The sequence below is a fragment of the Podarcis raffonei genome, chromosome 2 (assembly GCF_027172205.1).
Source record: "Podarcis raffonei isolate rPodRaf1 chromosome 2, rPodRaf1.pri, whole genome shotgun sequence".
Classification (NCBI taxonomy): Eukaryota; Metazoa; Chordata; class Lepidosauria; order Squamata; family Lacertidae; genus Podarcis; species Podarcis raffonei.
The window spans coordinates 4,222,435-4,238,287 of record NC_070603.1 but is presented as its reverse complement, the minus strand read 5'-3'; the positions used below and the strand labels follow the sequence as shown (position 1 = coordinate 4,238,287).

The 15,853-nt window shown below is 45.8% G+C and overlaps 1 protein-coding gene across 8 annotated transcripts in view; it reads left to right on the top strand.

The window, feature by feature from the left end:
• Positions 1-15,853, top strand: part of R3HDM2 (R3H domain containing 2) — a 97,944-nt gene that overhangs the window by 75,465 nt on the left and 6,626 nt on the right. For 4 of the 8 annotated variants that reach the window (XM_053370592.1, XM_053370573.1, XM_053370582.1 and 1 more), the window contains 5 exons: positions 5,507-5,749; positions 7,072-7,198; positions 8,351-8,586; positions 10,576-10,730; positions 14,360-14,460. In XM_053370592.1, the coding sequence (XP_053226567.1) occupies positions 5,507-5,749; positions 7,072-7,198; positions 8,351-8,586; positions 10,576-10,730; positions 14,360-14,460 (862 nt within the window). Of the gene's footprint in view, positions 1-5,506; positions 5,750-7,071; positions 7,199-8,350; positions 8,587-10,572; positions 10,731-14,359; positions 14,461-15,853 lie in introns of all 8 variants that reach the window. The other 4 variants (XM_053370563.1, XM_053370547.1, XM_053370556.1 and 1 more) reach the window with 1 other exon arrangement.

Below are 15,853 nucleotides of genomic sequence, written 5' to 3'. Positions count from 1 at the left end.
TCACACACACACACACACACACACAAATACTACTACATAGGATGATGATGGGCTCTGCTTCAACAGGACAGAATTTCCATCTCTCAAGTGTGTTCATGGCTTTTTATTTATAATGCAACAAATGCACAATTGTTGCTCAGTTTTTATATGGCTCCCAGGTGTCTTTCCTAAAAGAAAGCTCCTGTTACAGTTTCCTGTTGCTCAAAGAGCAATATTATTGTGGATGGGGAAATGAAGTGTCTTCCTCAGTCAGCAGGCCTGTTCCACTTGTCTGGAATGCAGTTACATGAAAGTGTTCACTAATTAATTTTTGCCACCCAAATTACTTTTGTGAGAGACCAGCTGAAGGTGAAACACATTGAACTAACAGGGCATGTGTACCAAAGGACATTTTCCTGGTTTTGTATGAGATGTGGCCGTAACAGCCACCAGAGGGCATGGCTGTAATGTGTTACAGTTGGATAAACTTGGTTTTGCCCACTGCTATATGATTCCTCAATTTGCACAGTGCTTTTTCTGATGATATTCCTGCATACAGGTCATCAAATCTGACTGATAAAGCAGTTGGCAAATGTGGGGTTAGAACATTTAGGTCAGTGGTTTTCAATCAGTGTGCCGTGGCTCCCTGGGTGCCTTGAATGGTGGTCAGGGGTGCCGCTGGCAGCACTGGCCTCTGTCCCTCTTTCCTTCCCTCCCTCCTCTGATGCCCTGTCTCGTCTCTGCCTCCCAAAGTCTTGCACAGCTGTTTGTTGCAGCCCTGACTAGCGATTGGTGCTTCTGTGGCTGGCCAGGGTATGCTGGTTGCCAGGAGCTGAGGCGGCCTTGGAGTAAGCTAGCAAGTGGGCGAGGGAGCCCAGCCAGCCAGTCCACCAGCCCTTGCTGTTGGGAATGGACAGACAAGTCCCAGGCCCCTGTGGGGCAGTGTGAGGAGACACCTCTCTTTGGGGTTGGGGGGGCAGCTCGGAGACCATGGGCAGCATCAGCAGCTGCCCAAAGGACTCCCAAGGAGAGGGGAGAGAAGAGGAGACTGAGGGAATACTCCACAAGGGAGGGTGCTCGAAAAGCATGAGAGGCTGCCAGCTCTGCAGGCAAGGGGGGACATAACTGGGCTCCTGAGCCCCACAGCAAGAATGTAGTTGGGAGCTGTAAAACCTCTGATTTAGCTGATGCAAACGGTGTTGAGCTCTGTGAGTCTTAGGCTGCATCCCATCTTACTTTCCCTGCATGCATGAATATTATGTAGGGGAAATGAGTTTGGCAAGATTTCCAGATTAGCCTGCAATCAGTAGAGTGGTAGTTGAGGTGGAGGAAGAGAAGTCTGCTATCCAGATTGCGTGGCGCTTGAGTTGTCTTTCTATGGTGTACCTTGTTCCCTCCTGTTTCTTTCCCACAGCACATTGATGATCTGGACTGCCTTTGGGGAACTGATGCTCCGGCAGTTCTGCCTCTTGATCTTGAGTTAACCATTTAAATATTCAGCATTTAAAGTACATAATGAAGGGTTGGTTGGTTTATGTTCTATGCACCTCTGCATAGCTGTCAACTTACAGATTTGAAAATAAGGGACCAGCAGCCAAAATAAGGGATTTTAGGCAACCAGCTGAAATACGAAGTTAAAGGGACCAGATAATTTGGGAGAGCAGCACCGGTTTTTAGCCCTTCATTTCCAGAGGTTGCTGCTCAAGACACCAGCTGATGAAACACTGCAATTAAATAGCTACAAGTAGCAACCACTTTTCACGCAAAACGAAGTCCAAGCTACGAAGATGCTGCTGCAGTTCTGTATCTTTTCTCTCGTGCTCCATCTGCAGCTCTCAGTTCCATCAGGCGGAGCGGGAGGAAGCGGGGGGGGGGGGAATAGCGCCCGAAGTAAACCTGCAGATCAGACCATCTATGCTAGTCTACCACTACAAATCTATGGGAGAAGTGCTTGCGGTCCTTCCTCCGCTTTCCCCCTCTATGGTTAGCCCTTGGAACACCTGCCCGCGCCTCCGCCTCCTCTCTCTGAACTGCTTTCTCTATGGTTGCCCTCACTCTCCTCTCAAGGCTCCTCAGCAATTCATAGGCCACGCCAGGCTGCCCATCTCATCCGGGTCCTTCGGCGGCGCAGCCACAGCATGGCCTAGCGGTAGCGGGAGCGGCAGCGACGGGCAGAGGGGAGGCCCCAGGCAGAGACGCTCAGTTCAGCGGCCGCGAGGAGGATGGCGGCGGAAGGGCCCGAGGCTCCTGCCAGTCCCAGCGGGGAGGGGCTCCCGGGGGCCGAGGCTGGTGAGAGGAGGCCGGAGGGGGCCTGGCCGGGCAGCCAAGCAACACAGTTGGAGCCTCCCTCCTCCCTGGCCGGCAGGGAGGGAGGGAGAGGAGCTGCGTCCTTTGAAACCCAGGAAATTTAAGGGACATCATCAATCCGGGACAGCAGCGGGACATGGTGCTGGGATAAGGGAGTTTCCCACCAAATAAGGGACATTTGACAGCTATACACCTCTGCCAAAGTTCAGTCAGTTTTCTATGAGAGGCAGGCAGACTTCAGGTACCATTGAGGACAGCAGGAAGGAGATCTGGTCACAGTACACTGACATATTGAGCCTCGTTGAAATGAACAAGAGCTGCAGAAGAGCGCTTCCACAACTCCTGGTCATTTCAACCCAATTTGCACAGGAGAATTTTCCAGTGAGTTTTTAAATTAACATTTGTATGCTGCCCCATAACCCAAAGTTTTCTGGGCAGCTCACATGAAAGATATATAAAAACAATTCATATAGAAATAAAAAACAAACCCTGAAATCAAAATCAAAATAAATATGCAAGGAAACTTAAGTTCACCCTAATCCCCAAGTTAAAACACAGGCCTTAAAACTGAGAGAACCAGACTATGTTAGTTATTTGAAAGGTAAAAGGGTAAAGGACCCCGGACAGTTAAGTCCAGTCAAAGGCAACTATGGGGTGTGGTGCTCATGCTTTTCAGGCCGAGGGAGCTGGCGTTTGTCCACAGACGGCTTTCAGCGTCATGTGGCCAGCATGAATAAACCGCTACTGGCACACGGAGGACCGTGACAAGTGTAAGAGCACATGGAAACTCCATTTACTTTCCCACCATTGCGGTACCTATTTATCTACTTGAACTGGTATGATTTTGAACTGCTAGGTTAGCAGAAGCTGGGACAGACCATGCCACCTAATACCCTGTTAGCTTCCGGATGGGTGTGGGCAGCAAGAGGGATGCCATCTGTATTTTACCGTGGCAAAGTGTCATGAGCCAACTGTGGCAAGATAGAGAACCTAGTTGTTCTGTCACAAGATGGTCAAAATGATTACTTTGTCTGTGGAGTGGAAGAGTCATGCTGTGTCTAGCAGTGGAGATATTCTAGATCAGGAATGGGGAGCCTTTGGCCCCCCAGATGACATTAGTTTGCAACACCCCATCGGGTCCAGCCTACATTGCCCAGTGGTCAGGGATTGTGGACGTTGCATTCAAGCAACATCTGGAGGGCACCACATTGCCTGCCCCTGTTCTAGATGATGATCTTATAACAGAGATGCCATACTACAACTTGTTTAGGGTTTATTGCATAATAGTATGTTTATTTCACATAATGCTTGTTTCCATTCCAGTAGCAATAACATGGAGGAAATTGCACATCCATTGCATTTATACAGTCATGTGGCAAGCCTACATGTATTTGAGGTGGAAATTGCCATTGGCAGCTGATTCCTGCATCATGGTAGCATAGTAATAAGTGGGGACTCATCACCTGTGGCAGCACACTCAAAGGAATCCATCGTCTCATACACAGAAGTGAGATCTTAGTAGGCTTGCCATATTTCAAAGAGCAAAAAAGAGGGCACATTTACCAGGACACATTTGTAGGTGGGCCGGGAGGGGAAGGGGGGGAGGAGGAAGAAAAATAGTAGTACTAGTGTGTGTGCGTGCAGTAAAGGATAAAAGGTGTATTGAAATGTTTAATAATGTCGATAAAAAATCAAAATGAAAGTTAAAAATAAAAATGGGGGGGGGATGATTAAGAGATGTCAGTGAAAGTAAAGTAGAAATAGAAGGGGAGATATAGTTAAAAGAAGAAAGGGATTTTCTTCCCTCCCCCACAGAAAAGGAAGAAAAGAAAAATGACTAAACAAACCAAAAAAAGGGGGGAGGATTTTTTAAAATTAACTTTTATTTTTAAAAATAAGGATGAGGATGATTATTGCTACGTCTGGAGGTCAGAGTCATTCCTGAGGGCTAGGGCAGCGTCCTCAACGGGAGGCCCTTGTTGGCTTAGGCCTCCCCTGTGGGCAGTGCCATTTTCGGTCTCCTCTGCACTCACCCACCCAAAAATAAAAGCAAAGAAGCCTCCCTTCCTGCTGGGGGTCCCACACGCACCTTTCTTCCCCACTGGGTCCCATCTGAGCAGCAGCGGCAGGACGACAGAGAGGGAGCTCTGGGTTGCTCACCAGACCCCACGTCTCTGGCACAGCAGCTGGCAGTCCAAATGCATCCTGAGCCGGGCAACTTCGCCGCACTGCGCTCTTGCCTGGCCCAGTGCCCAGAACGTGCCTCCCAGCTTGCGTGCCATCCTGCAGATTTGTCCAGCCTCTCACCACCCCCTCCTCTTCCTCACCTTCCCCCTATCACCAACCCGTGTGGTGTGATCCCATTGCTTCAATGGATGCAACCACTTCTGGGTCCACTTCAGCCGCCCCTTGCCCACCTCCTGCAGCTGAAAGTCCCCTAGCGGCACCTGACTTGCCACCTTTCCCCCTTGGAGCTGTGGCATCCTCCTTCCCTTCCACTATGGGGAGCAGCCAGGTGGGCAAAGGTTGGCGGGAGTCCCACCAAGAAAGGAGAGGAGGGAAACACTCTCTCTCTCTCTCTCTCTCTCTCTCTCTCTCTCTCTCACACACACACACACACACACACAGAGAGAGAGAGAGAGAGAGAGAGAGAGAGAGAGAGAAATGATGATCTCCTGGATGGAGATTATAATGCTGAAAAAGAGGACGTGCCCAGGAAAACCCAGAGATATGGCAACCTTAGTATAGGGAAATTACTTGTTGGCATCTTTGGTTAATCCAGCCCTGCCTTAGCCCCCTTCTCCATTCCCACTGATACAGGAATTAGGCAAATTTTGGCCTGTTTATTTTACACAAGATGTTAGGTTGCAGTTCTTGATTGTGTCCGAGTATGAGAAGTCAAAGAGAAGGGGACTTGCCTATGTAGAGTGACCTATCCAGAATGTTATGTCACTTGCATTGGCCTATATCGTGAAGGGACAAAGCATTGAGGCAGTAAAGTGGTAGGAAGGATCTGCCTTTAAGTCAAATGGTCACTTTCATTGTTGTTTTTCTTGATATTCACACTGTCTAAGAACACTTTTCCTGGGCACTGTGCTGATTGCTTGATCCTTTTTTCATTCAGGAGAGGGAGGGCTGTTGTGGTTCCATGTACCTGCTGATGCGAACAACTTGAGGTCACAGTTACTCAGTGCTTCCTTCTCTTGTCCTCTGGCTACAGGCTGATGAGCTCAGCAACCATTTTGGGCAGATCAGCCTCAGCCGCCAGGGTTCCACAGAAGCACCAGATCCGTCCTCATCCATGTTCCAGCCGCCAATCATGTCTCAGCATCCTCAGCAGACGGGATTCATCATGGCTTCTCCTGGGCAGCCAATCACAGCCTCCACCTACTCTGCCTCGGGACACACAGCCCCAGCCCAGCAGGTTCTGCAGCCCCAGAGCTATATGCAGCCCCCGCAGCAAGTAAGTGACAGTGTGTGCATGTGTGAAAGAGATTCTTAGGAAACATCAAATGATGATGATGAGAAGTTGCTAAAAGGGGTACAGAAAACCATTTCAAGTAGACCTGAGCTGGGCAGAGCATTAAGGGTATCTAAGCATTGGGTCAAGTTAGCTAGCTTAGACTTTGCGGGGTATATGTCATGGAATTCTGCTCAATAATGATCCAGAGCAGAACTCCAGTGTATAGTTAGCAGAGTAAAAACTGAAACACGTTGCAGGATTCCCCAAAAATAGACCAGAGGCAATTGTATTTCATCCAGCAGAGCTTTATTGCTACTGAAGGCAAATGAGCAAAATGGTCACAAATCCAATACATTCAGGATTGGCACTGTCCATAAGAAATCCAGTTGTAGCAGACTTAACTTAAACTTACAGTAAGTTATAATAAGACTAAACTTTTAACACTATATACAGAATACCACACCAGAAGGAAGAGAGATAGAAAGTGAAAGTGAAACCCAGGCTCCTTCTGGCCTATTATTATAGTCAGCATGACCTTGACAGAAGAGATAACAGAACCAGTTTAAGTCAGCTGTACTCAGCTTTTCTGAAGTAATAACCCAAACATCATGAACCTTCTGCTTGTTTCTTTCACACAGAGAAGCCTCCAGAACCCTCTAGAATTAATTAGAATAGGACAGATCAGAAGAGGAAAATAGGATTAGAATAGGAAACATCAGATCAATACTTTCTGCTGTAAGAAATGCAAATGGACAGAATATTGGGCAGAGTTTTCAGCCTCATTTGCAAATATTGCCTGTGGTGCTCTTGCAGAACCTACTCTCTCCACTCCATCTCCACCTACAAAGCTGCACAGGTGTTACCCAACTATGAAAGATGGAAGTTGGATGCTGCCTAACTATGAAATAATTGAATTTCCAGAGACTGCTTGTTCTGTTGGTCAAAGCCATGTTTTTCTTTTCCCTGTCTGTGTATTCAGTTGAGTTAGAAAAGCCCGGAAAGTGTGAGAGGGTTGGTTTTTTGTTGTTGTTGCTGCTGTTGTTGTTTTGAGGGGTGTAGCAAGAGGCTGTCATTCTGCAAATGCTTGTATGCTTTCTCTTTTGAGGGTTCTCCAAGGATCCTTGGTTCCTTGTGGCTCCTCCTGTGTGTCTGTCTGAACTCCACGTGCTTGTGACAGTGTGTCTCCTGCTGATGTCCCCTTGAGGCTAGCCTTTTGCTGCAACTGGTGTCCTCTTGAGCGGCTTGTCAGTCAGAAGCCCAGAGATCTGCTACAGTTATGTCCTTTGTCTTATTTACTGACTGCTTTTTTCCCCTCCTGACAGATTCAGGTTTCTTACTACCCACCCGGGCAGTACCCAAACTCTAGCCAGCAATACCGACCTCTCTCTCACCCGGTGGCCTACAGCCCCCAGCGCAGCCAACAGCTGCCTCAGCAGTCGCAGCAACCTGGTAAGGGGGCGGCACGTGCAGCATCCAAGAAGGAACAAGTGGGGGCGGCAGCGGCGGGAGATCAGTGCTCTAGTGCTGTGAGGGAGATCCAGGCCAGCTTGCCCTTTCTTGGAGCCAAGGGGAGTTAGCCTATTTATAGAGCTCAGGTCATTGCATATTAAAAATCTTTGCAAGCGTGAATGTAGCTGGCTGTAAGGCCTATGTCCCCTTGGGTTATAGGTAGTTGAGGCTATTACTGTCCTTCGATTTTACATACATTTGATTGTTTGGGTCTGATAATTGATCTAAAACATATGTGCACAGAAGGGTTGTAAACCTTGGTGAATTAATCAACTAACGCTTGAGTTGATTGTCAGGAAGCGTTCATTTAAAGATTTCTGAGATTTGAATCTCTGGTCTACAAGGAAGATGTGAATGACATACGTCTGTGATCTTCGAATGAAGGGTAGCATAATAATAATAATAATAATAATAATAATAATAATAATAATAATGTAGAAGTAAATGACCCCTGGATGGTTAAGTTCAGTCAAATGTGACTATGAGGTTTGTCACAGACAGATTCCAGGCCATGTGGCCAGCATGTCTAAACTGCTACTGGCACACGGAGGACCATGACAAGTGCCAGAGCACATGGAAACACTGTTTACCTTACCGCCACAGCAGTATCTATTTATCTGCTTGCACTGGTATGCTTTCAAACTGATAGGTGGGCAGAAGCTGGGATAGAGCAACGGGAGCTCACCCCGTCGCATGGATTTGAATTGCCGACCTTCTGAGCGGCAAGCTTGGTGGTTTAGACCACAGCACCACCTGCATGCGTGCGCATACACAAGAGATGCATATGAAGGGTAATGAAGGGGTCCTCCTGGGACACCAGTCATATATACTGTTGGCCACCTAAAGTGCTTAAATATGATGGCTGTTTAACCAAAGTGAGACCACTGAGATGCAAAGGAGGAGGCGATTGCCAGGTTTGAAGAAGTAGGAAAAATATTTAGGGGGGAAATCGAGGGGACAGCTCCCTTCCTTAAAAAACAAAAAACAGGCCAATGAGGACTGAGCATGCTTTAGTGACCACGTAATGCTGGAGGAGACAGGCAGATCCCACTGGTATAAAGTATTAACCTTCAGCCTCTTGCTCCGATGCAGGTTTACAGCCAATCATGTCCAGCCAGCAGCAGACGTACCAAGGTATGATAGGAATGCAACAATCACAGGGCCAGAGCCTCCTCAGCAACCAGCGCAGCAACATGGGTGGCCAGATGCAAAGCATGATGGGTGTGCAGCAGTCTCAGAGCCAGAGCCTCCTTAGCAACCAGCGAGGAAATATGGGCAGTCAGATGCAAGGCCTGATGACCCAGTACACTTCACTGCCTTCATATCAAGTGAGTGGCAATAAAAGAAAGAAGAAATATGGTGAGGGTGAGGGACCTTGGAAGTGGCAATTTGGTAAGTCAGAAGTGAATTCATGCAATCTTTTGATCCCTGTGATGGTTTAGAAAGCTGTCCCATGCTCTTCAAAGGCATAGGTGCAACTCAAGGTATGTGACTTACGGAAGGACTGGTCGTTGCACTAAAACAGCAGCACCATCTCTAGTTTTTGCATTTCCCCCTCTTTTATTGTAGAGCCGTGGTTCTGCCTACCGTAAGTCTCAGGTTCAATCCCCAGTATCTCCTGTAAGGGCTGCAAATGCCACTGTCAAGAGCCCAGAGAGCTGCTGCCAGTCAATGTCAACATTGTTGAGCCAGGTGGATAGATGGTCGGACTCAGCATAAGGCAGCTTGCTATGTTTCTGGGTTCATCTCTGTGTTGTGCATCCGCTGCCATTGTAGGCCCATAATGTGAGATGGAATGAAGAAATGTGTAACTTAATGACATCAGGGGATGGGCATGTTTTGCTGCACATTAAATAGGGGGAGACTTGATGCAGGATTGCTGTTTTGGCAACAGCCTCTGTTAATCATAACAGGTCAACAGCAACCTAGAAACAGATCGGAACTGTTTTACAGATCCAAAAACGGCAGATAGCAACCCGAGGTTGCTGCTGATGTTGAAAGTAAACTGTGAAAACCTAATTGAGACAGTTGAACTCCCTAAGTCCATTTTCAAAGGCCTGCATAAATGAGTGTTTTGTATTCCATCACACCCTTTTCCCCCTGGAAGCCCCAGTGCCATGCCTGTTCTGGGAAGCCTTTTCAAAGCCACAAGGTGATTAGTAGTAACAGTATGGTAGGAGTTGCACCGAATGTGGGAAAACTTACAGGGCTCATTCCTGTACATTGAAAGGTCTGTACTTTTAACCCACATTACAAACCACCATATTACAAACACCTCAGCAATTGACCTTGCCTAATTTTATTGGGCAGGGGAGAGGGCTTGAGATGTATAAAGCCCTAAGGGCTCCTTGACGTCAGTTGTGCAGTTTTCTGGGTTGTGGATGAAGCGCCCAGCTGGGGTGTACCTGGAAAACAACCACACACTTTTCAACTTGGAATGCCTTTTTTTGAGTCCACTTGCTGTGAGGGAAGAATTGTGCAAATTTCATCAATGTCCCTAGGAACTCTGCCTTTTATCTGCAAAAGTGCTAAAGGCTTATCTAAAATCTACAGTAGAATGGGAATTCTAAAAATCCTTATTACATGACCAGAAATTCTAAATGCAGCGATGGTTCAATTCATTTGTTTGTTTGAACCACATAAAAGATGCAAAAGAAGCTTTCTCTCGGAGGTCAGCCTCCAGGTGTTGCTGGGCTCCAGATTCCACTGTCCCTGATGGGAGTTGAGTGAGACAACATCTGGACGGCCACAGGCTCACCACTCCTGCCTTATTTGATCATGTGTTCCATGCAGTACAAAAGTGTTTTAGCACAACAGCCTATTTTAAAGTAAGTAGCTATCTAGTGAGTGTGTTTCAGCAGTTCAAATTACATCAACTTTTCACTGCCATTCCTGTATTAGGTGTACCTTGGCAAGATATAACAATTGCTGGAATTCATTTGTATCTTACTATGCAACAAGGACAACAAGTCAGAGACATATGTTTAGTTTTCATTTTTCAGTTACTACCATATGCACCTTGTATTCCGGCTTTTGTCCTGGACTAAGATAAAGTCTGGTAAAATAAAATAAATGAAGTGAAATAGAAGTGAAGTGAAGTGAAAGCAAAGCCCTGGAGTTCACGAAGTGTTGGAAGCAAAGAGCAGGAGACCTAGGCACTTACTTTTCATCTAAAGACCAGATCTTGGAGGAAGTGTCTCATTGTTCCTCCACTGTTGTTTTCTGCGTTCAGTGCCCCTTAAACTACTGTATGTTGTTGTCTTTCCCCCTGTTTAATAGGTTCTCTCCCTTTACTCTCCCTCTGCCCCCGCCAGCAGGTTCCAGTGGCTAATGAGTCTCAGGGCGTGGTCCAACAGCCCTTTCAGCAGCCTGTGCTGATGCCAGCAAACCAGTCTGTACAAGGAGGACTACAAGCAGGGGGGATGCCAGTTTATTACAGTGTTATCCCGCCAGCCCAGCAGAATGGCACCAGGTAAGAGCTTGAGCCAAAGCCCTGTATAGTGTCCCTTCTTTGGCAGGTGTGACTACTAGGAGCAGAGCCTTCATAGTTCTCTTTGGAACTCCCCTTTTCAATAGGTCTGCAGGGTTCCTTCCTTGATGGGTTTTCAGAACCAAAACTTATCTTGGTCATCCCAGGCTTTTGGTGGAAGGAAGGAGGAATTATTTAGTTCCTTGGACCGCATGCAACTAACCTGTTCTGCTAGTGGAAGCCAGAGCAAGGACTCCTGCCAGTGCAGTAGGACTTCCCCATCTCTTTTTCCCATGCCCCCCAGCACTCCCCCCCCCAATTATGGAGGGCTGGGAGAATCCCCAGAGCAGTGCACATGGGGAGAAAAGGTGACACCATTTTGTCAGGAAAGCAGAAATGCTTGCACTGATGGGACATCTCCTTAGCACTACATTGCATTCTGCCCTTTGTATGTTTCTTGAGTCTGGTTTTGAAATTGTGTTTGCAGAAATCGGTTTTATGGATTTGTTTAACCAAAACTGAGGAGCTGACTAGTTTACGGTTTGCTTTTTATTTTACGCTGCCTTGAGGGTTCATTGGCAAAGTTGGTAGGCAATTTAAGAAAATAGATAAAAGGGAACCAGAATAGGTCTGGGGTGGGTGGGTGGGTGGGTGGGTGTGGGTGTGTATATCACCTTTCTGTTAAGATTATAATAATCACAGTAGTTTAAAATGCAGCACAAAGCAACAATAAAAGCACAATAAAAATGTACAGCAACAAAAGCAGTCTGCGAAGTTGGGCGTCCAGTGTGAAAGAACCTCTTCCAAGAGATTCCTGCTTGGCAGGGGGTTGGACTCGATGGCCCTTGTGGTCTCTTCCAACTCTATGATTCTATGAAGAGATCAACAGGGTTGCTCTCCAGATCCATAACTGGCTTCCCCATCACCATCTCAAAGCCATGACAACCCCAATGAATTGCTAATAGGGGTCACAGTTTGGCTTTCCCAGTTTCTGCCCTAGGAAACAGAAATGATAAATAGGAGTTACTGGCATTTTTGTCCCTGCTGAAAGAACAATATGTGATGTTCTCTCAAGCTGACAATCATTCTTAAGGAAAGATTTGCCTACTTGCACGAAGTTAGATGATGATTGAAGGGAGTTGTAAGAGCCAATACCCTTTTCTTTTCTTTTTTTATAAGATATTTATTAAGATTTTTTATAATATTACAATAAAAGAAAAAAAGAAAAAAACAGAATAACAAAAATACAGAATAAAGAAACTTTTTAAGAAAAAAACCACACACATACATTTTCAATTACTTATTTTCTTTTAACTTGTTTCCCGGACCTCCTCATACCTCCCTTTTTTGTATTCCACCCCAAATTGTTAGTTCAGCAAATCCTTACCATTATATTATTACCTATTTATAATCCTTTTTTTCATATCTCTTAAAGCATTACAGCTGGAAACCACTTAATTTCAATCCAACATCATTCTAACACTCATTAATTTTACAATATTTCTGTAGATAATCTTTAAATTTCTTCCAATCTTCTTCCACCGACTCTTCTCCCTGGTCTCGGATTCTGCCACTCATTTCTGCCAATCCCATATAATCCACCACCTTCATCTGCCATTCTTCCAAAGTGGGTAGTTCTTGTGTCTTCCAATACTTTGCAATAAGTATTCTTGCTGCTGTTGTAGCATACATAAAAAACGTTCTGTCCTTCTTTGGCACCAATTGGCCGACAATGCCCAGAAGGAAGGCCTCTGGTTTCTTCAGAAAAGTATATTTAAATACCTTTTTCATTTCATTGTAGATCATTTCCCAGAAAGCCTTAATTCTTGGGCACGTCCACCAAAGGTGAAAGAATGTACCTTCAGTTTCTTTACATTTCCAACATTTATTGTCGGGCAAATGATATATTTTTGCAAGCTTGACTGGGGTCATGTACCACCTGTATATCATTTTCATAATATTCTCTCTTAAGGCATTGCATGCCGTGAATTTCATACCTGTGGTCCACAACTGTTCCCAGTCAGCAAACATAATGTTATGTCCAACATCTTGTGCCCATTTAATCATAGCAGATTTCACCGTTTCATCCTGAGTATTCCATTTCAACAGCAAGTTATACATCTTTGACAAAATCTTAGTTTTGGGTTCTAACAGTTCTGTTTCTAATTTTGATTTTTCCACCTGGAAGCCGATTTTCTTGTCCAAATTATATGCCTCCATTATCTGATAATAATGTAGCCAATCTCGCACTTTGTTTTTTAGTTTCTCAAAGCTCTGCAGTTTTAGTCTATCTCCCTCCTGTTCCAAAATTTCCCAATATTTTGGCCATTTGGCCTCCATATTGAGCTTTTTCTGAGCCTTCGCTTCCATTGGTGACAACCACCTTGGGGTTTTATTTTCCAGTAAATCTTTGTATCTTATCCAAACATTAAACAATGCTTTCCTGACAATATGGTTTTTAAATGCTTTATGTGCTTTAACCTTGTCGTACCACAAATATGCATGCCAACCAAAAACGTTGTTAAAACCTTCTAAGTCCAAAATGTCTGTGTTCTCAAGAAGCAGCCAATCTTTTAGCCAGCAGAATGCTGCTGATTCATAGTAAAGTTTAAAGTCTGGCAGGGCAAATCCGCCTCTTTCCTTTGCATCAGTTAATATCTTAAATTTTATTCTGGGCTTCTTGCCCTGCCAGACAAATCTAGAAATATCTTTCTGCCACTTCTTGAAACAATCCATTTTGTCCACGAGCCAATACCCTTTTCATGTATGGTCTACAGGCCTCTCTGGCTGCCCTTTCTAATTTTATATAAGTATACCTCTCTCAGAGAGGACAAAAATCAGTCTACTATTTAATCACTCTCCTGGTTGCCATTGATGACCAGGAATTCCATAAAGGCGAGCGATGGAACCAGTGAAGCAGGGAAAGAGCACTCTGCTTTGATCAACCTGATTTGGCTTCCATGCCAACCAAAGGTGGAATGAAGCCACTTCCTACATGGAGAGTGTGGAAGCCAGTTGGCCTGGCAGATTGGGGACAGAGTGCTCTGCTTCTCCAGGCTAGCAAAGCTGAGTCCTCTGTCCCTCTTTTGCAAGCCCAGCTGGTTTCTATGCAACTCTGCTCCATCTCCCCTGCTGTGGGGGTTAGAGATGTGGTCTTGGCAAATGGTGGAGGTTATTGGCACTGGTGCAGGCAGTGCTTTCCTGCACGAAAGCAAGCCCAAGAGACTCAGCTGTTCAGACCACAGCCCCACCTGCATCCCTTTGGGTTGGAGTAGTCCCAGGGATGGGCCACATGATCCTCAGGGTCTCTTCCAACTCTGATTCTTTGATTCAAGATGGAGAAACAACTAGCTAGAGAAGGGGAGTGGGGGTGGGGAAGCTTCCTTGTGTATGAGCGAGAATAAGAGGATGAGAATGCGTGTGGCATCCCTACCCCCTGAAGTACTGAATAAGCATTCCCCTTAATTGAAAGATGATCGGAGTAGGAATCACAGCAATTAGCATTAAACTGATGAATGATGCGGGAAATTACTCAGTGCAGTTGGGCTTGGTTGTCTCTCAAGGGAAGCACAGCTGTTGTCTCCGTCCTGTTGCTTCTGCTACTTCATCAGATCTTGCTATTTCCTTCCCAGCCCTTCGGTTGGTTTCCTGCAGCCTCATGGGGCAGAGCAGTATCAGATGCCGCAATCTCCTTCGCCCTGCAGCCCACCACAGATGCAGCAGCAGTATTCAGGTAAGGCGGTTTACTCTATTAGCCTAGCAGAATGTGACCCCCCCCAAAAAAAAATCCCCACATACACACACACACACACACACTATGTGCAAAGTTGCAGAAAACACTGAAACCAGAATGCTGTGAGTTTACCAACCATCACCAGATCTCAGTGATCTGGTTAAAGATTGTTAAAAGACTGAACTCGAGCATCATGAGATCAAGAGAACACTTGATTTCAAACTCCCAACTTCCAGTGTTTGGTACAGTATTGATCTAGTGGTCACTGTGAAAAACGCCCATCATTTTTCAAAGCCGGTCTGTCATGTATCTCCTGCCGGTCCTATTCAGGCTCCCCCTGCCTCTGTCAAACATCCTTCACAGACCATGGGGCTCAAATTTAGATATGGTGTCACCTGCTCTGCACCCACTGGAAAATATAAGGAAGATGTACATAAATATATCTTGGACCTCATTTCTTTAGTTGAAAATGTGGTAAAAGTTCAGACCTTTCCTAAATTTTTCAGCTGGTAAAATGTTTTCGTTTCCCCCTGATATTGTGGGAAGCAAGGGAAGGAGCGAGGCAGATCAAATGGAAATGTTCAACAGGGCAGCCCAAGAAAAGAGTGAAATGCCTGTGAAAAAAATTGGGGCTGCCTAATTAACACCCCAAACTCCTATTCGTTTATTTAGAGCTTTTCTGTAGTAAGTGCATTCATGTGAAATGACATGAAGCTTCCTAAGAGCCTTCATCCTCCACCGCTTATGACTTAGCAGTGTACAGTATACATATACATTTGTTCATAGCTATGATAAGAATAATGGCTACCACAAACAGCATCTTTTGCTTGGGTGCCCAGCTGTCTATTCCAAACCTGGAAATGAAGAAGTCCTTAATTTTTTTTTTAGTTGTATTCCGAGCTAGCTCTGCTGTTGGGCAGAGTGAGCCATCTCAGGTGACAGGTGGCTAGGAAGCAGGAAGTGGCAGCAAAGTGTTGGAAGAAAGAGAGTTTTGTGTGCCATGTGGCCAGCCCTCCACCTGCTAAGCTAGACTGCTGCCCATGGGAGCAGTGGGAATGCCAGCTCATCACCAGAGTAAAATTTGACATGGGAATTCCCTTGAGCCCTGCCTCCAGTTCAGGCACTTGTAGGATTATAAAGTTTTAATCTTGGTCTGGAAACTGATCAGTCAGCCTAGTGGAGCCTGGGGAAAGGGGCTGAATTGGAAAAACTGGAGTTGGGAGGGTCACCAATGCCCACATGCCTTGCTTCTCAAGGAATTCTTTCCCACTTGGAGCAACCACAGTGACCTTAGAATCTGTTGAGTTGGCCCAGGTATAATGGACATCTTGTTTTATGGCTCTGTTTCTCCATCCTGTATCCTGAGATCAGTCATTTGCCTCTTCTGTAAAGG